Genomic DNA, 22242 nt, shown 5'->3' on the forward strand with positions numbered 1-22242 from the left:
TTCCTTCCCCTTCATGAAATAACACCCCTTATTTTCTGTCATCATCACTGTTTGCATTGACGTTCAAGCCCAGACCCTGAGTATCCAAGTAGAGCTTGTTCTTGCTACCGTTCTCCTGGAGAATCTGAGCAATCTGTCTGGCATTCTCAATCTTCCGAAGCTCGATGTAACTCTTGCTCTTCTTGATCGCGTCTCCGATGAGCTCGGCTGAGCGGGCCTCACCCTGAGCACGAACAATGAAGGCCTGCTTCTCTTGACGCGCCTTGTCGACGAGGAAAGCAGCTCGCTGGGCCTCTTGCTGGGCAACCTGCTTGGCTTCGACAGCGGCGGTGAATTCGGGGGAGAAGGTCAGGTGCTAAGCCGAGAGATTAAGGTTAGCCACGAAAGCCATCGGCTATCAAGGATTGCGTTCAACAGAATCTTACAGTCAAAGACACATCATCCAAGGCAATGTTAAAGCGAGCTGCTCGTCGGGCGAGGTTGTCTCGGACCAATCGGGCGACATTCTCTCGCTGCGTAATCAGCTGACTGGCATTGAACTGCGCAACAACGCTCTTCAGAACCTCGTTGACGATCGATGGGAGCACACGCTCGTCAAAATCGGATCCGAGAGTACGGTAGATCTGAGGAAGAGCATCCACACGGGGTCTCGACAGGACACGGCAGGTGATGTTGACCATCTGCAGGTCCTTGGTACCGGTAAGCGAGGGGATGTTGCGTGGCTTTGCACGAACGTCGTAAATGATGGGCGACTCGAGCCAAGGAATTGCGAGGTGAGTTCCTAAAGGGTAGATTTGTCAGGTCAGATGAGAATTTCACGTCGAATATCATCGCAGATGGCGTCATCCATACCTTCGCTGTAGATGTCCTTCTTCACACCACCTATTCTGGAGTATTTAATCGCGCGGTGACCACCGTCAACTAGAAGAACAGTCCAGTCAGATCAACTGCATCGAAACTTAAACCGTATAAGCTTTCTCACCGTTGAAGAGCGAGTTCGAAATGGCCCATCCTCCAATACCCAAGACGAGCAGAGCTCCCGTGAGGCCCATACCACCGCGACCCCCACCGGATGGGAAACCGCCAAAACCGAAACCTCCACGGTTTCCGCGGTTCTGCAGAATAAGCTGCAGTCTTTCCCACTGATCCCTAGGGTTCCGAGCCATGATGAATGATGAGTTGTGGAGATAGAAGCTGATGTGCTGCTAGTGGAGATGGATGAGCAAAGCCGGCGAGGTTCAAAAGTTGCGACACCGCCTTGGGAGGCGCTTTGGGCAGTTTGGCTCAGTCGGTCTTCCGCCTCAGCATTGCTCGTGCACTCGAACGGGTGAATTATCTATCATACAATTAATATTGTTTCTTTCGTTTTCAAGCATCTAATCCAAGTCTAAAGCTGCTAATCTGCTTGTGTCTTGATTGGCATTGGTGTTGCCCTCATTGTCGCCTCGCATTGTTCATCTGGACGTCACGCCGACCGCGTTTATTTCCATTGACCAAAAAGAGCTTTTCTTTGCTTCAGCAATTTAATTTCGCCACAAATATGGCCCCAGAAAGAGCTGGGAAGAGTGTCTTCCTCGGGAATATCCCGTATAGTATGTGTCCTGCGATGCTCCAACACCAGTATTCCTAATACTAACGGCACAATCCCAGACCTCACCGAGGAACAGGTGAAGGATATCCTTAGTTCCGCTGGCACAGTCACCAAATTTCGCCTTATGATGAACCCTGAAACGGGGAAGCCGAAGGGATATGGATTTGCGGACTTTGCCGATGCCGATGCAGCTGCATCTGCAGTTCGCAACCTGAATGATTACGAGATCATGGGAAGAAAGATCCGTGTGGATTGGCCTCACAATAACGAGAAAGATTCGGTGCCGCTCGATTACTCTCAACCGTCGCAGATGCAAGCACAGGATAGTCAGACTCCACAGTCCTCTGCTCCTTTGCCACCTCTGCCACCTGGCGTGGAGTTGCCGCCTCATCTGGATTGCCCAAACGCCATATCTCAAACACTTTCTTCACTACCCCCGAATCAACTTCTCGATGTTCTCTCCCAGATGAAGTCATTGGTCATGGCCGACCCAGCACGAGCCACTGAGTTGCTACGACAGGCTCCTCAGCTGGCCTACGCTATATTCCAGGCGCTGCTGCTGATGAACCTCGTCGACTACAGTACTCTGGGCTCCGTCGTGGAACAGGCTGCGCAACCAGCTGCTGCTGCTCCTCCCCCCGCGGCTCAAGCCTTCCAACCTTTTGGTGCTGTCCCAGGCCAGGTTTCTACGCCACCGATGGTCAACACACCTTTTGTCCCCCAGCCAGCACCGCAGCCAGCACCGCAACAACAAATGCCAGGCCAAGAAGATTTGCTGCAGCAAGTTCTTGCTATGCCCCAGTCAGCTATCGATGCGCTTCCACCGATGGAGCGTAGCCAGATCATGCTGCTTCGGCAGCAATTAATGCAGGGAGCTATGCGGTGATAGCTGCTCGTGTTTGGATGTACTGGTTGTTTGTTACGGTTTCTTCTCATGGCAAAAAAAAAGCCTTGTTATTTCTTTTCTTTTTTTCGGCCGTATTTATCAGGTACTGGGATGGCGCAAAGGAATTTACAAATGTGACTGATTGTGATGGACTCGCATATTGATAGCGAAATGCGAATGTATACCTACCTAAATAACAGGGCTGAGACTATTTAAAGCAGATCTCTTTCATACTTCTTCTGATAGCGTAATGCAGCTCTTCGATATTCACCTATTTCCAATTCGAGTTCTGTCGTGTAAGGCAACGCTGTGTTCAATCCCCCACCTATCCCCCCTTCCATGTCGTATTGGTCAACACGTTCTCTCTTCCTTGCCAACTCGCCTTTCCATCCCCAATATTTTGTTCTTTGTATCATCCACGACTTTCAATCGTCACGACCACATCCAAAATGGCGGTGTTGCTGCGATGCAATGCAGTCTCCACTTAATGTGACAGTGTCACAGCACCTAATCAGCTCCTGGACGTATCCAGTGTCCACTCCGCCAATAAGCAATAAGGTGAAAGTGTTGATCCCTACGCCTTAGCAATTATTTTGCCTAATATACATACCATTAGCAGTAGATCGATCTGGATGATCATCGGTGACTAACTTGCTCGTCTAGATTGGCGCAGACTGATCCCGTCCTGTCCCATCCCGAATTTTCGTGTCCCGCAACTCAAATCGAACCATGAGATTAAAGAAACAAGAAACAAGAAATGACAAGGCACAAGGCACAAGGTACAAGATGTGGTGAAGTGATGGGATAAAATGCTCGGCCTTTTTTGCCTGCCAGTTTCCGGCTCAATGCACGATCTTTCCTGCATGCTAAGACAGATCTTCACCGTCGCACATTCCAATCGTATTACGCAACGATAAACGAAATAAGAAGTAGACAAAGAGGGTCGATAAGATGATCATCCTTAATTGACCTTTCCATAGGTCAGCGCGAAGGAACACAACCAAAAGAAAGAAGAAAGAAAAAAAGCAAAAAGTTTATTTTCTTTTTCCAGGCCACTGTGCAGAGGAACTCTTCTGCATACCTAAATCAATAGCAAGGTGGATCAAGGACTCGGCATCATTTATAAGAAGCGTCCATTGCCACGTCTTGAAGAAGTCTTCGGATTCTTAATTATTATTATCATTGCAGAGCACAGGATTGTGATAAAATCTCTCGCTATGAAGTCTCCGTCCTCCCAATCACATCTGCAAACTGCACACCAGACATGGCAGCGAATGCAGCACCTGTTAGCACGCCAGGAGATTCAAGTGGATGGCACGAGTCTTGATATTGCCGCCGTGACGGCTGTGGCATAGTAAGTTTTCAGGGACGCATGTTCTTTCTTCATCTTTTAACTCTGAGCAGCCACGGTTGCGTTCCCAAACTCTCGACCAATCCCGCTGTCATAGAACGCATTGAAGCAAGCGTGCGAGTATTGAAGGGTCATCTAGATAAAGGCCATTTTGTATATGGTACGCGATTCATGTGTTTCTCTGAAGTGACCTTAAAAGCTAATCCTATCTCAGGAGTCAACACTGGTTTTGGGGGCAGCGCCGATGTCCGAACAGATCGAGTCATCGCATTGCAATCCGGGCTGCTCCAGCTCCTCCAGGCCGGAGTCCTTGTTTCCTCAGACAAGAACAATGGAAAGGTTTCAAAGAACCAACGTGCTTTGGAGACACATGCCATGCCCGCTCCCTGGGTACGAGCTGCCATGGTGGTTCGGGGTAATACCAACACACGCGGGCACTCTGCCGTTTCAGTGCCTGTAATTGAGACCATCTTGGGCCTCGTGGAACGCCATATTACACCTATTGTTCCCTTGAGAGGCACCATATCAGCATCTGGTGATCTGATTCCGCTTTCGTACATTGCGGGTGCCATCGAGGGCAGCCCAGATGTTTATGTTCAAATACATGACTCCGATAAGCCATCCGTTATGTCTGCCCGTGATGCTCTATCATCAAAGGGAATCAACACCCAGGTGTTGGGCCCCAAGGAAGGATTGGGTTTAGTCAATGGGACGTCCTCATCTGCTGCACTTGCTAGTTTGGTGATGTATGAATCCCATCAACTAGCCGTCCTAGTCCAGGCTATTTCTGCAATGGCTGTTGAAGCACTCATGGGGACCTCAGAGAGCTTCAATCCTTTCATGTCTGATGTACGGCCGCATGATGGCCAGAAAGAATGTGCCGCTAATTTGATGGGACTTCTCCAAGGTTCACATTTAGCACATGGAATTCAACAAGAGAAGGATCGCAATCGTGCAGGCCTGGTCCAAGACCGTTACTCTCTGCGCACTGTCCCACAGTGGATTGGACCTCAGCTAGAGGATCTTCTTTTGGCCCATCAACAAGTCTCCGTCGAACTCAATTCCACCACTGATAACCCGCTGATTGATGGTGTAAGTGAGGACATCTTCTATGGAGGCAACTTCCAGGCCGTTTCTATCACCTCGGCCATGGAAAAGACAAGATTGTCCCTTCAGATGTTTGGCAAACTGCTTTTCTCGCAAGCCACAGAAATGATCGATCCAAACTATAACAACGGACTGCCTACCAATCTCGTGGCCGATGATCCACGACTTTCTTTTACCATGAAGGGTGTGGATATCAGCATGGCATCCTATATGGCAGAGCTGGCCTACCTTGCCAATCCTGTCAGCTCCCATGTACAGCCAGCTGAGATGCATAATCAGGCTATTAACTCTATGGCCTTTGTATCTAGCAGGTACAGCATGCAGGCAGTGGAGGTTGTGTCGCTCATGAGTGCTTGCAGTGTCTATGTTGGCTGTCAAGCGCTAGACCTGCGTGCCATGCATCTAAGCTTCCTCGAGAACCTGATGCCTCAACTTCATGCCCTGACAGCAGACATCTTCGCAGCTCATCTTTCGGGGCAATGGCTAGTCGATTTGAACAGTCGACTGAGCACGCATGTTGCAAATACCTGGCCCACAACCAACCGCCTAAGTCTGGAAGACCGTTCTAATACCGTCGTTAAGAATTCGATTTCTGTTTTCCTTGATGTCTTCACATCATACGGTAGCGGGCCCAATCTGGTTGACTTGAACAATTGGAAATCCAAAGCCATTGCCCTGTTGAACAAGGTATTCAAAGACACATCCGACAGCTTTTTCCACGCCCAACACACTGAATCTCTCCTCGGCGTGGGCTCGAAGGTCTTGTATCAGACTGTCCGAAGAGACTTGGGGGTTCCTTTCCACCAAGGTTTTATCGAACACCCCACAGCCCAAGATGACACGCTGAACGGTCGGGCTAAAAAGACAGTCGGTTCCTGGATTTCAATTATATATGAAGCCATTCGGGATGGCCGGCTGTTGAATCCCTTGATGGCCTCGCTTAGTAGCTCGACACACGCCAGTTGGGTTAATGGGCAACGTGTTTCCAAACTGTAAACACTCTATTCCTTTCTGCTTTGTTCTATACCTAGTGCTTTTGAAGCGTTAATTGCATTCCCTATATTATTACCCTATTGTCAGATTGTTATTACTCTAGATTATTCATAGATTAGAGATCAATCGCAGCTCCTTTTTTGAGTATTACTATCTCACTATGAAGGCTTGAAGAAACGTAGTTCCTTCAATCCAGAACTATTTAAGTCTATGGTTCTTTGAGAGTTCCATAGTGCCTTTGAAGCAGAATGGCTCTTTATGGGCATCGAAAGAGCACAGGATCACAGGGCACCGACTAAGCAGGCTGGGAGGTTCACACAAACACAACTCTTAAATTCACCGCGACACTCCTCTTTCTCTCTCTTCTCTCTCTTTTCCTTTTCTCTCTCCTTGCATAATCCTAAACATCCATTTTTCTCTTCTTTTTTTGATGCCATTCAGACCCACGTGACTCGTACGTGCCCTACTGTCACATCTCTTCTCATCATATCAACCATTTACTCTTTGAAGCCATTGTCTCTCTTCATCTTTGAAACAAATATCCCCATGTCCCCCAAGAGGAGAAGGGCTCCCTCGACGGGCCCCTCGCCACGTCCCACCAAACGCCGTGGACATCCAACTCGACAAGACCCAACTGGAGACGAAGCAACAGTCCAAGAATCAAACAATGCAGATACACAAACAACGCCAGCTGATATTGACCCAGAAATTCCAGAAGTCGTCCGGTCTCAGCCATATTCAGGCCCCAAGGCTGCCCGGACTCAACTGGCTCTGAGTCTTCCTCCCCTGTACAAGCTTGAAGATATCTACAAGTCATTGACTACCCGGGCACTGGAGCTTGACTTTGATGGCTTTTTGGCCCATCTGGGTTCACGGCCTTTACGCGTTGTCACGGTCTGTTCGGGGACTGAAAGCCCACTGCTTGCGTTGGAGATGGTGCAGGATAGTAAGTGTCTATTCTAGTAGAAGCTAAACGTATGTTCCAATTCTTATGGTATGAACAGATCTTAGAAAGCATTTCGACAGGGGTTTTGATTTTCGCCATCTTTTCAGCGCTGAGATTGTTCCTTTCAAGCAAGCGTACATCGAGCGTAACTTTCATCCTCCTCTCATCTTTCGAGATGTAGCTGAGCTGAAAGATCGTGTGGCGTGAGTATCCTCTTTCTACATCTCCCTTTCCCTAACTTGTTTCTTGAAAAATGTCGGTTCGTTTCAATCTCGTGCTAATTGCTTTAGTCAAACCGCCTATGGCTCTCTTGAAAAGATTCCTAAGAACGCTGACATCCTGGTTGCCGGGTTCTCATGCGTCGACTTTTCAGGTTTGAACAACAAAAGAAAGACGCTTGATGAAAAAGGCGAGTCAGGCGGCACTTTCTGGGGAATCATACGCTATGCAAAGACCTACCGACCACGCATGGTCATTTTGGAAAACGTCAAGACGGCCCCATGGGAGAAGATTGAAAAGCACTGGAATGAGATAGATTATTTTGCCGTCCATATGGATGTAGACACCAAAGCGTACTATCTACCTCAGACCCGCGAGCGAGGGTACATGTTCTGTGTGGACAGGCGACTTCTAAAGAAGAACCACCTCTCAGAGGAAGACATGCAAGAGTGGTCTACTGTCTTTGCGCGTTTCAAACGTCCTGCGAGCTCTCCAGCGGGTATGTTTCTGATTGATAGCGATAATCGACGGCTAGAGCAGATTGAAAAAGACATGGCCTTACGCATCTCGTCATCAACTTCCCGTGCTACCGTCAATTGGGCAAAATACCAAGTCCGCCACCAGAGCTACCGGTTGAACCAGAATCTTGGCCATAAACGTCCTGTGAGCAAGTCTCAGGATAACGGGACGTGTCAGATGCCTGATTTTGCCTGGCAAACCTGGGTCAAGTCTTTGCCCGAAAGAGTCTGGGACACTTTGGATGTCAACTTTCTGCGTAAGCTGGTGGAGGGTTATGATATGAATTACAAAGAGTAAGACAATTTCCCTATTATATTATAACAGGTGCTAATACATTTCAGGAGATGTATTGAACTTTCTCAAGGACTCGATCGAGAAATTGACTCTCGTGCATATGGCATTGTTGGCTGTATCACACCATGTGGCATTCCTTATATTACCACGAGGGGTGGACCACTTTGCGGCCTCGAGTCACTTGCATTGCAAGGCTTGCCGCTGGATAGATTGTTACTGACGAGGGAAACACAGCGCGAGTTGCAAGATTTAGCTGGCAATGCCATGAGCTCAACTGTTGTCGGTGCCGCCGTCCTCTCAGCCCTAATTGTCGGTCACAAGGTTCTTAAAAAAGGACAACCATCCCCAGGTCTAAATAAAAGCGTGTCGAAGCACAAAATACTTGCTCCAAGAGATGACTATGATTTGACAACAAGTAACGTGAAACTCAGTCAAATCGTCAACGTCAACATGACAGACCTCCAAACACAGGCAGCAAGCAGTGCCAGGTATTGCATGTGCGAAAGACAGTCCGCAATCAAACGAAATATCTCGAGATGCACTCTATGCGAGCATACGTCTTGCTCTGAGTGTGGGGGCAACCCCTCGCATAAGTATGAACGTTGGACTAGTCTATCACGCAGCCAGCCGTTGGATTTTGCTAGCAACTTGAAAAGCATATTGCCCGCGAGGTTAATTTTCAACGGTGTTTCTAGAGCCCATTACGATGCTTTCAATACGGGATCCTCTTTGGACTGCCCTCCCGTCGTCTGGGATAATTTTCTAGGTGCTGTTTCAAGAGCTGTTGGCGACGAACTACGCTTTTTGGATATCAAACGAAGCGAGATTTGGACGGTGGTCTATGAAGGCAAATCCTCCTTCCTTCATCTTGTCATTGGAGCCACTGGAGCCAAATGGGTGTTCTTTGCAAAGCCCTCTGACTCGGATCCTGCGCTATGTCTTAACCGTGAGATCTTGTCAAAGCCCATTGCTCGAATGACGCCTATCTTGGGTTCCCTTTTTGAAGGCGATTGGGAGGTGTGCGCGCCTATCAGCTCCGGGTGTGCGCTGAACATTTTTGGAACTGGTTCTCAAATTCAGTCCTACGAAGCGAGATGTGGATTGGAAATGCGAGGATTCTTTGAATCAAAAGTTTGGACTCACCTCACCATCCAGGGGTCTGATGAAGCTGTGCAAGACCTTGAAGTCGACATCCGGGGAACATACGAGCTCCTGCCAGATTGTGGCGCTGCGAATGCATCTTTGCATAAAAAGGCAGCCACCAAAGACTCGCCAGCTGTGTATTTGTTTCTGGATCCGACAAAACTTGGCGAACCGAAAAACGATTCGCTTGTGTTTTCTTTGGATAACCGGCGTATCACTGGCTATTCATCACGATTGACTGTTGCAGAATTGACTCATAAGTGGCGCTCTTCAAAGGCAAGCGAGGAAGGAGAGCTTGTAAACGTGTACTACCGGCGATGGATAAAGATTCCATCTGCCGTTTTGGAACCTTACAGTCCTGGATCTCCCATTTCCTGTTGTCACTTGAAACCGGGAACGACTCTCTCAATTGGAGATGTCGAATGCCGTGACGCCAACATCACTCTTTTGTCTTTCTCGGCCCCGGCAACAGCCATCGACTCGCTATGGCATAAAGGTCCTTGGGAAGTCACTGATCCTACAGACTCTCCGGAATTGCTGCGGAACTTTTCTTGGTTGCTTCAAAGGGCTGCTGGTCTTTCGGACTTTCGGGATTGGAGCAAAGTCACCCATGAGCAAACATTCGACAGAAACTGCAAGTCTATTTGCGACATCTGCGTTCCGCCAAAACCCTCCATACTATGGGGGCGTGATAGAAAGGGGCGGATAAAAGCCTACGAGGATCCTCGAGATGCCGCTCTTTATGAGCGCCAGGTGAAAGCAAGGCCGTCTCCATTTTTGATTTTCCGACAGGTCGATGATCATGATGTTGGGTCTTTACGTGTTACTCTCAATGTTCAAACTCTTTTGCATCAGGCATATGACAAACTGGTTGATTCGACTGATGATAACAACGTCTCACTATGCTGGCGGCTTGTGCCCAACGCCTATGATGCAAGGAACCTAATATTCCCCAAGTTCAGCCTCGTCAGTAATAGACAAGATACACAGTCTCGCCAACCGCCAAGCTTCCTCCTTAACCTACGACCAGAGCAACTGCGATCGTTGTCATGGATGATAGAGCAGGAACAGGATGAGATTGCACCATTCGACGAAGAAGAGACGGAAGAGACCCTTTTACCTTTGATGCTATGGCGTGCAGAAGGCAGAGCCACCATTCAAAAAGTCGTCCGCGGAGGCGTCCTAGCAGATGATGTTGGATATGGCAAAACCGCCATCATACTAGGACTGATCGACTCACAGTATGAGAAAGCTCAGCAGTACGTTTCAGAGCCCAAGGATGGCCTCATCCCTTCAAAGGCAACTCTAATTGTGGTCCCTCATGTCATGGTTCACCAGTGGCAGTCAGAAATTACCAAATTTGTCGGCAGCCAGTACAAAGTCATCGTGTTTCAATCAGCAGGCTCCTTCTCAAGCAAGACAATCCGTGATGTCAAGAATGCAGATATCATTTTGGTATCATGGTCTGTTTTCAACAACGCTGGTTATTACCAAAAAATGCACAAGTTCACTGGCATGCCCCGGGTTCCAATCAAGGCAGGCCGCAACTTCGATGATTGGTTTCATGATGCACAAGCTTCCCTGAAAACCCATGTTCAAATATTGATGAACCAGGGGCCGCATGCCATGCTAGGTTCCATACGCATGAAGCGTCAAACAGTCAAGAACACCCAGGCTGACTTCACCTATGTCCCATCTAAGCGTCTTAGAGGCAAACAGTACGCAGATGCCAATCAGTACCAGAGATCAGGCACGGAGTATGGTGTACATTATGCTGAACTATCGAGCAACGAGGAAGAGTCTGGTAACAGCGACGATGAGGATCCAGAGAAGCTCAGAGCAAATATAGACCAGTATATGAAACTTCGCCCATCGCAAGAGATCACCATCAACAAAGCTGACTATGCCGATGAACTTGCGGGGACAGATCAAGAAGAGTACACCGAGTACGAAGATTCGTCAACAGAAAGCCGTGTAAGGCAGGATTGCGGTCCGGGAAAAAAGGATAAAAAACGAAAGAATGGCAAGCCGACTACTGTAAAAAACGGAGCAAAAAGATGGGACGACCGGAAAGAGTTCAATATCAATCAAGCAAAGACAGCGCAGGACTGGGAGATAGTCAAAACACCCTTGCTCCATGCATTCTCATTCAACCGACTCGTCATTGATGAATTTACGTATGCTAACCCGGAGAGACTCGCTCCATTGCTGTCGCTTAAAGCCCATTCAAAATGGATTCTTTCTGGAACTCCGCCACTGAATGATTTCGCGGATGTCAAAACCATTGCTCCCTTTCTGGGGATTCATCTTGGAGTCGATGATGACGAAGAAGGCCAGTCGCAAAACAAACGACTCAAGGTTATCTGCAAGCAACGATCCGATGCCGAAGCCTTTCAGGCCTTCCGAGCGCCTCGCAGTGAAGCATGGCATCGACGTCGACACGAGGTCGCACAAAGATTCCTTGATCGCTTTGCGCGCAAGAACATCGCTGAAATTGACGAAATTCCATTCACGGAATACGTCGTTCTAGTTCCCCAGTCATCAGCTGAAACAGCTATCTATCTCGAGCTTTACAAGCAGCTCATGGCACAAAACCGTCAGCTTCGTCGAAGCAGCAAGAGTAGATTCAGCAGCGATCAGGTTGAGCGGCTAGACGAGATCATTGGCAGCAGTGCAACCGCCGAAGAGGCCTTGCTCAAACGCTGTTCTTCATTGGCACTTCAAGGACGGTGGGACAATGGAAAGCCTGAGGTCGTTACCTGCGAGTCTCTGATTTCTATCCGAGAAAAGCAGCTTGCAGACGTTCGAAAAGATATTTTGAAAAAGTTGAAATTGGCGGCTTGGATATATTGTGGATGTGATTTGAGATATGAGAACTTCCACAATTTTATCGAGAGTATTGTGAGACACGACTTTGGTGATATTACGGTGACTGAACAAATCTACCCACTTATCAAGAATGCCATTTTTACGTCGGCAAATGATGACTGGCAAGAGTTTTTTGTCGATTCTGCAGCACAAAATGGTACAATGGCAAAGGAGACACAAGAGAGCCAATCTGAGCCAGAAACAGACGACTCCCATGATGAGGACGACGACGACAATATCTCTCAGAGCCCTGTCAAAAAAGCGAAGCTATCGAAGAGCAAGAAGAGCAAATCCATTGAGATGGACGATGAGAGTTACGAACATTCTAGTCCGCCCACAAAAGGTCGAGGAAAGGGAAAGACAGGCAAAGGCACAAAGAAAGACAAGCTTGAAGTCTCCACGCTTCCCAACAAGCCAAAGAGACCGAGAGAGTTCGAGCCCATCCTACGAGAAGTCACGACCACCATCCGCAATCTCATTGTAGAATGGGTGCTTCGCGAGAGAGCTCTCCGTTTCCTGAAAACAGTTCGCCTTGTGCAATTCAGCTCAGAGATCCCCAGCTGCCACAGCTGCGAGGAGCCGCCAGAAACTCTAGATGAAATCAGTGTCCTTGGATCATGCGGCCATGCGCTCTGTGCAGAGTGTATCTCAGACGTTATTGAGAAAGAAGAGTGCGTGGTCGAAGGGTGCCATGGCTCGGGCAAGAGATTTAATGTCATGAACGCTTCAACGCTTGGTCGTGATGAAGACAGAAGCTCCATGTACGGTGGCAGCAAGATGGACAAGCTAGTCGAAATTATCCGGTCTATTCCCACAGACGAGCGGGCGATTCTTTTCGTCCAATTCCCAGACCTAATGGAGATATCTTCAAAGGCTTTAGACCTAGCCAAAATCAAATACACGGCGATCTCAGCCACCGATCGCAGGTCAGCACAAAAGGTTGAACAATTCCAAAAGGTCAGCTTTGGCGAAGACAAGGTTCTTATTCTGAATCTAGGGAGTGAAATGGCTGCTGGATTGTAAGTCACCGCGTTAGATTTAGAGACTCGAAATGGAACGGAACTTGGGGACTGGCTGACATATTTCTAGAAACCTTCAATGTGCAAATCATGTTATCTTCCTCTCGCCTTTGTTGACGCCGACGCAGTACGACTATGACTCTGCAATGACTCAAGCCATAGGACGTTCTCGTCGCTATGGGCAGACAAGACACGTCCACGTCTACCACCTCCTAGCCAAGAAGACGATCGACGTGAACATATACCAAGAGCGTCGGGAGAAGGTTCTTGTTGAGAGGAATGGAGAGGCTATTCTTGTTTCTCAAGATGAGGCGTTGGAGTCCGAGGTAATCAGTTGTCAAGGGCCGTCCTTGGTAGTTGATAATGCGTTTTAAATTGGCTGATCTTATTCGATGATTATATTGGGGTTTGGGGGTTTCTTTTGTCTCTTTTTATCCTATTCTTGTTAGATATCTTGTGTTTGATTCAATAATGTGAGGGTAGAGATTGAATGAGCGGGGGATCTGACCATGAAAGGCATCAAATGTTGGAGTTATACACACAGTTTTTCATTTTCATTTTTTTTTTTTTTTTTTTTTTTTTTTTTTGGTTTTCTGGTTGTTTTCAACTTTTTTATGTGTGTTTTTTTTTTCATTTATTATCCTGATACTCTCACAGTCATGTCATGATGAAAAGGGTGGGTGGAGAAGAGTTGAAGACGCGTTGAGAGAAAAGGAAGAAGAGAGCGTGACTGGAAAAGACGCGAAGGGCAACACTGCAGGCTGGCCTAGACCATGGGTTGGAATAGCTTCACTGATACAGCACTCTTTGTTTCCACTGTCTAATGTACGAATCTTTGCTCCACCAATTGAGGTCTTGCGTTTGAGCTCAGATACTCAGTCTAAACCCTACATAAGATTGTTTAATATCCATGGAATGATTATAAAATGGAAAAGAAATGCATTGGGTACTCCGCACTGCTGGATAAACCTTCTATGGTAGTTCAAATGTCTTCCACCATGCTTGTTCTTCCTCGTCAAAAGATAAAATAACCATCAGGAACAACATACTGTACATAATCAACGCTTGGGGGTCCTTGTCCTGGGCCATGCACTTCTCTCTACCGTTTCTTCTCGCTGGTCAAGTCTCGGAGAGATGCATATCACAGGCTCCATCCATTATACCACCCAGGAGATCAAAGGGAAATGGAAACAAAAAAAAAAAGGAACTAAAGTCGAAATATCATTTATGCTTGGAACTTTTAATCTTTTATTGTTGGTCCAAGGCACCATCCTTTCTCATCATTGTCTCAGGGTTCCACACGGGCTCGAGCAAGGTTGTGAGACCCGCACTGTTCTCGCAGGTGTCTCTTCCGCTCAAAGGGCCAGGGGCGGGAACCTGCACCTTACCAGCATCGGTAGCGGTTGCGGAATCCTTGAGCGCGGTGAGGAGGGTCTTGATGGACTCGGGAGTGAGGTCCTCGTAGTAGTCGTCGTTGATCTGGACCATGGGGGCATTGACACAGGCACCCAGGCATTCAACCTCGATGAAAGTGAAGAGGTTGTCAGCTGTGGTGTGTCCAGGGGTGATGCCCAAGTGTTCTGTGATAGCCTCAACGATCTTGTCACTTCCGCAGCCACCGAGTTGGCATGGTGTCTGATAGATACCGTGTTAGCAGATGATCCGGATGATATGCAATTGGGCCAGCCTCATACTGTAGTGCAGATCTGGACAAAGTACTTGCCCACCGGCTCACGGTTGTACATGGTATAGAAAGTAGCGACTTCATAGACACGCATCGGGGGCATCTCAAGGACTCGGGCGACCTCGTTCATGACGCTGATGCTGGTGTAGCCGTGCTGGCGCTGACCGATATCCAGCAAGGGCATAACCGCGGCCTTCTTGTACTGAGGGGGGTAGCGCTTGAGGATCTCATCGATAAGCTTGTTGCTCTGCTCGGAGAACTGGAACGGGACGTTCGGGTTGTTGGAAGGCTTGTTGCGGTGCTGAAACGAAAACATTGGTCAGCCATGATACTCCCCCGGATATCTGCAATTGCCATAATCCAAAAACCAGGCCAGTCCAATCTGTCGCAATTGCCTTGTATTCTCAAACATCTTCCTCCACGGACTCATATTTTTTACTTCGATTTCAACGTACCACGGCAAGGGAGTCGCTGCAACGTTGCGGACCAGCCGAGAACGGTCTGCATTGAGTCTTGGGGATCTGCTGGAAGAATTGACGACCGACCCGCGGGGCGGCAGGGAACAGCTTGGAAGCCATTGCGATGCGGAGGGACTGGAGAGGAGGGGATGGAGCGAGGGGGTCGACAGCGATGGGTTTGGAGGTGGACTTTCGAGATGGACGACGATGGGTCGAAGAGGCGTTTTGCGGGAGCTGCGGCTGGCCAATCAGCGGCGACAGATTACTCCCGCCTTTGTACCAATAAAAGGACGGATTATAGCCTCGTCTGCGTCTTCTCTTCTTCTTTTGTTTTGGAGATTTTTTTTAATTTCTCTTAATGCTTTTGAATACCATCGTTTTAATGAAATAATGGTCAATTAAAGGCTGTCCATCTCAGAATATTCTGATGAAGGCACTTTGTTACTAATTCCTAGCCGACCGCATCAACACCACATCTCAATATCCGAACAAAACCATCAACCATCAAACATTCTCCATCTTATAAACCTCATATGCCACCTCCTCATACGGATGAGCCTTCACCAATGCCTCAACCGCCTGAAGCATAACCGACCGCCCAGCACACATAACCTCCACCTTTGTCTCCTCCACCAGCTCCAACTCCCCCACCGCCCCAATCGCAGGAGCAGCCCCTTGACCAGGCTTGAATTGGCCCTGGCCCTTTGTCTGAAAACAGGCGTGGGTGTATTTGCCTCCGGAGAAAACGCCGGCTCCTGCCGCGAACACGGCCTCCTTGCACTCTTCGGCGTTGGGGTTCGGGACGAAGAAAATGAGCTTGTATCGGTCTGGGATCTGCTCTGAAGACATGGTTCGTTTTCGAAGAGACGTAGGTGATGTGTTTGTTCTGGATTTCAAAAAGGTAGGCGTAGATGTAGATGGAGGATGAGAATAGAGGACGCTGGATGATGTGTGGAGAAGCTTAGAAGTCCGACGAAGAGGCGGGGAAATGGCCCTTGAGGCAAGTGGACAGAACAATGCAGAGATGACAGGGCGCATTTGGCTTGTATAGGCTGTCATAGTGGTATTTAACTGCAGGCCATGAGTCAAATGGCATGGGTGTTGACGGCTTTGATACGGATAGCTTGGTCACGAGTTCATTAATAATACGCTAGATAGCAATTCAAGATATCAAGACATCACCCTCTCGTCGTCTACATGAACCATAGAGGCAAGTGGCTCCCGTTTGTTAGAGACGATGATATGCTTCAATCCGGTTATTCACGGCATAGGCTGACAAGCTATCAATCATCATATTTCACCCCGCTTTGGATCATGGAGATTGTCTTCTATTAGTATTTCTATCTACCTTTTTGACCGACCCCAATGCACATCAGTCGTAAATGGCCATATATAACAATGATGAGAATAAATGTCAAGAATAAAGCGCTAGCCAATACTCCAAGAAATGATATCGATATCTTCTCCATCCGTCATCACACCCGGATTTCCACTCCAGCCGCTTTCCGCAGTCGGTTCATCACGGCGGCTGTCAAATCTCCATCGAGGTTGGAGATGCCCTCGACGTAGATCACATCCACGTCTTTTTCGTCCATTTCCCGGAGAACCGAGAAAAGCCCGTGGGCAATGGACTCGGCATCCGCTCCCAGATGGCAATCGAAAGCGGTCTTCGTTGTCATGCAGCCATTCGCCTCGTCCTTCACGGGAACAGCGAAGCTGACAAAATGGTCAATCGACGACGATGAAATAGGGTTCAGCGTCTTCTTCATCTCCTCCTCTAATATTAATCCCAACCCCTGCTTCCAGTGCTGGGTCCTCGCGATGCCAACCATGTGTGCTCCCACTGCAGAATCTTCCATATCCTGACGCACACGTGCTGTAACCGCAGTAGGATCGGAGCCGGGGTCGAACAGGACCACACGGGCTTTGGGTGAGTAATGTCGATATTTCATCCCTGGGGCGCGAGGCGCCTCCTTGGCATCTAGTGTACCGTCATGATATCCAACCTGTACATTTTCCCACCCGGCACACTGTCGTAGTTCCTCAATTCCGATTCCACCAGGCCTCAAGATAGCCGGGGGGTCAGAAAGACCGTCAACCACAGTACTTTCCACTCCCACCCCACACTGGCCGCCGTCAAGGATGAGATCAATACGTCCATTCATGTCATGATACACATGTTGTGCCGTCGTCGGGGATGGCTTTGTAGAAGCATTGGCTGAGGGAGCACCCAGGGGTCGGTCCGCGGCATGGATCAATAGGCGCGCCAGTGGCGAAGAAGGCATGCGCACGCCAAATGTCGTCAGTTTTGAGGTAACCTCCTTAGCGAGAACCGATCCCGATGGGTTGGGGAGAATAATGGTCAGAGGACCAGGCCAAAAGCGCTTGATCACAGATTCATAGATGGAAGGGATAGAAGCTTTGGGCGTCTTTGTCGTAGACGATGGGTGACTTTGCATGGGGTTAAGTAGCCGTTCCAACATATCCAGAGAGTCAACATGGACAATCAATGGGTTATCCGATGGTCTTTGTTTCGCTTTGTATATTCCCTGCACCGCACCACTCCGTGTCGCGTCGGCTCCCAGCCCATATACCGTCTCTGTCGGAAACGCAACGGGGATATCGCTCGTTCGGAGAAGATTGGCTGCTTCTTGAATCGCAGAGGCTTCAGGTGTGTTATCACTGCACTCTTTGGCCCACCATTCCGCCAAAGACTGCCCACCAGGACCCTCCTGGTTCAGTCGATGGACAGACAAGATACGAGTATTTTCTTTGGCCGCCATTGTGGTTGTAAAGAATCTGGCAAAGCTGCGCGGACGGCCGCCAGCAAACAGACGATGGGTGAAGTAAAACAACTTGGCCAGTCTGTAATGGCAGGCCTTTCGACGGAACTGAGGGGCAAGGAGGGTATCGTCTCGAGTCGCGGGGTTGAGTCACGGCAGGAAAGGAATTATCTCGTGTGGAGTCGCTGTGCTTCGCGTTTGGTGTGATTCATGCAATCCTATCACAGAAAATATTAGATTAGGGGAATTGGAGACCTCCGAGCTGCTCTAGATGTCAGAAGTGATCGACATCGATCTTTATTTGCAAGATTTTGTCCATAGGCTGCTGCGATCGAAAATCTTCTTGTAATGACGTCGATCTGGCCAGAGCTACTGACTAAGCAAGGGGTTGTCTGAATGCAGTCGAATGGCTTCAAATGTCCCGAAAATAATTTAGATATAAATACAAAGTATACATAGAGGGATATAGTATAGGGAGATGAATAGTCGAATGGTTTATTCTACTTTTACCAGCTGCTGGGAGTAATCGAATCATCCAACATCTAGTAGTCCCACCGTCTTAGTTATATACAAACGACTGCTTCACATGAAGATAATATTAACAGCTATCACAGCGTACATCGAAACTGATCAAACCTATAGGAATCACAGGTAGATCATTTATTTCTTCTTTCCACCCTTTCCTCCCTTGTTGCCTCCACCTCCTCCTCCTTTACCCTTCGCTTTTCCATCTCCTCCTCCACCCGGTGCGGACATAATTCGCACCTTACCCACAGGCAGGACGTTCACAATCTCTGTATCTTTCCATGCTTTGACCAGCTCTCCCTCTCGTGCCCGAAGTTTCTCGGCGTCGGCGCGGCTAAGCCCAGCATCCTCAGCGTGCTCCTTCTTGACCTTTCCGGTAGTCATTTCGGACACCCATCGTCCATGCATCTCTTTGACGGCTTTTCCTTTCTTCACTGTACCAGGCTGCAGCTTCACTCGGTATTTGTATTGGCCCAGTGCTCCCCAAGGTGCACACACGGGGATGGCAGCCAGAATCTCATCTTCGGGAGAAGGAGTTCCGATTAGTGCAGGAATCCAAGCAACGTCTGCCGCTTCTGCTGCCGCGGTTTCCTCGTCATAATCATCAGCACCTCCTTCAAATAGAGCCTGTCGCTTTCGCTCTGCCTCTGCTGCACGCTCGTGCTGTGCCTTGCGGCGCTGCTTTTGCGCCTGAGCTTCTCGTTCCCGATTCTCTTTGGCAGCAGCTGCGGCCGCAGCCTTTTCGGCCTTGGCTTTGCTATTACCTAGCAAGCGAAGAGCCAACTCACGGTCTTCATCATCCTGATCGGCATACTTGGCTGCGATCTTCTTGGCCTTTGCTTTCTTAGCACGAGTAGGGGGCTGGACTTGTCTTGAGGCTTGTGGTTGTGTTGATGCGGGTGTACCGGCCTTTGCCTTGGGCGAACTCTCATTATTGTCTTGTTTAATGGCATCGATAGGCTTGCCCTGTCTTAACATGCGACGTTCCTTTGCGGACAGATGTCGTTTTCCTTGTTTTTGCGATGAATCCTCTGCCAATGCCCTTTCTACCTCATCCAAAGATTCCTGGGCCTCCTTGGGAACCTCTGTCTGTTCTTCTTCGACATACCCTTCGTTTTCATCATCTTCTTGACCCTCTTCATCCGACTCGCCGTCTTGAGTTTCCGCTGAAGGCTCTTGTGTTTGAAGGGTCTCGGACAATCCGTGCTGCAATGGGTTGGTGGCAGGGACTTCGTCAGCCTTCTCTTCATCGTCTTGCTCGGAAAGTTGTTCCTCTTCTTGGCGAATTTCATCTCCAGCAGGCTTCGCTTCCTCTGTAACGTCATTTTCCTGTGTGGCTGAATTCTCGTTATTGACGATTTGGTCTTGGGTGCTGGCATCACCGGAAGGCGACTCTGTAGCTGCAACTTCATCAAACCTATGCGTCTTATGGTTTCGAAGGCTCTCTTTGCTAATCTGGAACATGACTCCAAATCCAAGGACCAGCTGAGAGGGAGCAAGGAAATTCTTCTCGCCTTTAGGTAGGAACTCTCCCGTAGGAAGAAGATCACCCGCTGCAGATGTCTTCGTCACTTGGTCTGCGTGAACCCACCATGCAGCCATCACTGCTTTGGAGTCCCAAGCACTTGAAGTGGCAACGCAGAGATTACCTGCTTGAGAAAGGGTACTTGGCGGTATAGGGGCATTAGGAGTCGCAATTCTGTTTTTGACGATCATTGGTGTGGCTCCATCCAAATCGGCGTTCACAAAAACATCGCCCTTCTTGAGGTGTCGCCGATAAAGCATCTCGCTTTGCATAGCATCACGGCCACTGCTCAAGTTAGAACATAAACAAACACAGCACAAGATAGAAATTGGTTTTTACACCTACCCTAGTACCAAGTATCCCTCCGAAGAGATGAAGAACAGGAATTTTTCAAACCAAAAAGGGGTCCGAGTTTGCCTAAGGACTTGCTTCTCCTGCTTCAGGCCTCGCTTCAAATCTTGTGTCACCTTTTTCTCGTGGCTCTTGAGCGCCTTGCTGGATGATTGGGTCGTCTTTTGTTCCTTCTCTGCAGCCATCTTTTTTTGTTCGTAGTATTGTGTTGCATTTGCCCATGGCGAAAGACCGAGATCAATGTCGATAGTCAGCATCGTTGACTCTTTTTGCTTATTCTTGACTTCGGTTTCCTCCTCGTCACTCTCCGATTCTTCGTCGGAATCACTTGAGAAAAGTTCTTCTTCTTCCTCCTCCTCCTCCTCCTCTTCTTCTCCAAGAAGAAGCGTGATAGTGTTTTCGTAGAGTTTCAATGGCAACTTGATAATCTTCGCAACTGGATTACCTCTTGCTTGCTCCATTTCAATCAAGCGCGCAATCTCCACCCAGTCCATACCTTGAGCGATCAATCCATTGACAGCATCCATCGCCTCCTGGACTCGATAGACGTTATCCTCGATTGCACCAGCTTTGCGGATATGCAATTCCTGGACATTTTGGAGAGCACCAATCTTTTTGGCATGCTCTTGCCTCACGGCCTCAAGCTTTCTCTTCGCTGCCTCCTCGCGCTCCGTAAGCCGCGACTCCAGTTTCTGCGACTCCAACGACGAAAAGTACTCGTCAACTGTGGCGTTGAAGCGTTCGAACTCCAAAATAGTTAGGCCAGGCTTGCCCTCGAATTGCTTTGGTCTAAAAGGATGGAAGTCTTCATAGAGAAGACCAGGCTTTTTTGATGCCTCGCCTTCAGTGGTCGGTTCGGGAGCTGGGCGATTGTCTTCTTTTGCGACAATATACCCAGGATGGCTGTCACCAGTGGAAAATTTTGCGGATTCATTCTGAGCTTCCTCCAGGACACCATTGACCTTTTGTAATAAGTCCTCATCCCTCAAGACCTGATCTAATGGCGTTGACGGGTCGAATTCTCTGACAGCAAAGCAGTGATCCAGCAAAAGCGGGGGGTATTCCGGGAATCCCTGCGATAGAGCCTTCCGCAGAACATCTACCCCCTTCTTCTTGGACTTTTTAGGTGCTCCATCTTCCTTGGAAAATAGCTCCTTTGCCTTTTGCAATGTCTCCTTAATCCTGTCCAGGGTAATTTCGGGGACCCCGTGGTAATTTTGCTTGTCGGCCACTGTGTATTTCAGCCCGAGCTTGACCTCCTCCTGTCCCTCACCAGCAGGAACCTGGCGAAATAGGGCGATGATATTGTATTCCCGATCGGTGATGATGATGTTGCCACCGGCGAAAAATTCCAGGAACATATGGTACATGCCATCGCTGAAAGAAAAGTCGATGATGCGGTCTGTCCCAATTTGCTCGACAGAAGTGATCCGACGTGATTTGAGAGTTTTGCGCATGCGAGACACGAAGTTAGAGGGCGTGCTAGCCGTTACTCGCGAGTATTGGGTGACATGGCATCGGAAACCTGAGTCGACGACGAGTTGTCTGCGGTGATCGGGTTTTGCAAGTTTGAATAGGAAGATTCTCTGGGCGTGGGTGAAGCACCGAGTCAGCCTAGATATATAAGGACAATAGATGCACTGTATAACTCACCGATGAGAGATCGTAAATGTTGGAAACTCGCAGGTTGACTATCTCCGAGGCGAGCTCCTTGGTGATGACCTGGTGTCGTGTAAGTCATGCGATCAATGCGGGTGGGTTGAATACCTGGAATGTGTACCTTGACATCCAAAGACGAGAACCTTTGCTTCATATTCACAGTTTGCTAATTCAGGGTTCTCTAGGACAAATTGGTGTGGTTGGAGGGCAATAATTTGATGCTCAAAAGTTTTGAAGGCGATCTGACTGGAAGGCGTGACGTATGCGGGGCAGGGCTTAAGCATATTAATCCATCGCTTTTCCATAACATTCTACTCCCAT

General features: G+C 48.6%; 7 protein-coding genes across 7 annotated transcripts; 3 read left to right on the plus strand and 4 right to left on the minus strand.

The window, feature by feature from the left end:
- Positions 1–28: 28 nt before the first annotated feature.
- On the minus strand, positions 29–1166 carry ASPWEDRAFT_119680 (prohibitin subunit PHB2; the record flags this gene model as incomplete). Its single annotated transcript, XM_040828928.1, has 4 exons — positions 29–355; positions 426–781; positions 853–921; positions 983–1166. The coding sequence occupies 4 exons, from the start codon at positions 1164–1166 to the stop codon at positions 29–31; spliced, it is 936 nt and encodes a 311-aa protein (XP_040684741.1).
- Positions 1167–1540: 374 nt separating this feature from the next.
- On the plus strand, positions 1541–2477 carry ASPWEDRAFT_119814 (putative polyadenylation factor subunit CstF64; the record flags this gene model as incomplete). The annotated part of the gene is made up of 2 exons (XM_040828942.1): positions 1541–1592; positions 1651–2477. The coding sequence occupies 2 exons, from the start codon at positions 1541–1543 to the stop codon at positions 2475–2477; spliced, it is 879 nt and encodes a 292-aa protein (XP_040684742.1).
- Positions 2478–3694: 1217 nt separating this feature from the next.
- ASPWEDRAFT_31749 (uncharacterized protein) lies at positions 3695–5931 on the plus strand (the record flags this gene model as incomplete). The annotated part of the gene is made up of 3 exons (XM_040833576.1): positions 3695–3831; positions 3882–3988; positions 4043–5931. The coding sequence occupies 3 exons, from the start codon at positions 3695–3697 to the stop codon at positions 5929–5931; spliced, it is 2133 nt and encodes a 710-aa protein (XP_040684743.1).
- Positions 5932–6474: 543 nt separating this feature from the next.
- On the plus strand, positions 6475–13310 carry ASPWEDRAFT_54357 (putative SNF2 family helicase; the record flags this gene model as incomplete). Its single annotated transcript, XM_040838042.1, has 5 exons — positions 6475–6874; positions 6933–7077; positions 7165–7905; positions 7954–12936; positions 13007–13310. 5 exons carry the CDS (start codon positions 6475–6477, stop codon positions 13308–13310), a joined length of 6573 nt encoding a protein of 2190 aa, XP_040684744.1.
- Positions 13311–14128: 818 nt separating this feature from the next.
- On the minus strand, positions 14129–15159 carry ASPWEDRAFT_45013 (complex I 24 kDa subunit family protein). The gene is made up of 2 exons (XM_040836418.1): positions 14631–15159; positions 14129–14571 (listed from the first exon to the last, which is right to left on the minus strand). The coding sequence occupies exons 1-2, from the start codon at positions 14934–14936 to the stop codon at positions 14185–14187; spliced, it is 693 nt and encodes a 230-aa protein (XP_040684745.1). The 5' UTR covers positions 14937–15159; the 3' UTR covers positions 14129–14184.
- A 423-nt stretch (positions 15160–15582) lies between these two features.
- On the minus strand, positions 15583–15927 carry ASPWEDRAFT_119954 (uncharacterized protein; the record flags this gene model as incomplete). Its single annotated transcript, XM_040828957.1, has 1 exon — positions 15583–15927. One exon carries the CDS (start codon positions 15925–15927, stop codon positions 15583–15585), a length of 345 nt encoding a protein of 114 aa, XP_040684746.1.
- Positions 15928–16553: 626 nt separating this feature from the next.
- Positions 16554–22075, minus strand: ASPWEDRAFT_119806 (putative DUF814 domain protein; the record flags this gene model as incomplete). Its single annotated transcript, XM_040828938.1, has 6 exons — positions 16554–17992; positions 18539–19559; positions 19743–20196; positions 20257–21848; positions 21916–21984; positions 22043–22075. The coding sequence occupies 6 exons, from the start codon at positions 22073–22075 to the stop codon at positions 16554–16556; spliced, it is 4608 nt and encodes a 1535-aa protein (XP_040684747.1).
- Positions 22076–22242: the final 167 nt, after the last annotated feature.

This window comes from Aspergillus wentii (genome assembly GCF_001890725.1).
Source record: "Aspergillus wentii DTO 134E9 unplaced genomic scaffold ASPWEscaffold_8, whole genome shotgun sequence".
Classification (NCBI taxonomy): Eukaryota; Fungi; Ascomycota; class Eurotiomycetes; order Eurotiales; family Aspergillaceae; genus Aspergillus; species Aspergillus wentii.

Excerpts from the sequence above, each read along its gene's own strand:
- ASPWEDRAFT_45013 (XM_040836418.1), bottom strand. The coding sequence starts at position 14,936 with ATGTTTTCGTTTCAGCACCGCAACAAGCCTTCCAACAACCCGAACGTC. Across the intron at positions 14,572-14,630 it reads TTGTCCAGATCTGCACTACA|ACACCATGCCAACTCGGTGG; the intron begins GTATGAGGCTGG and ends GGTATCTATCAG.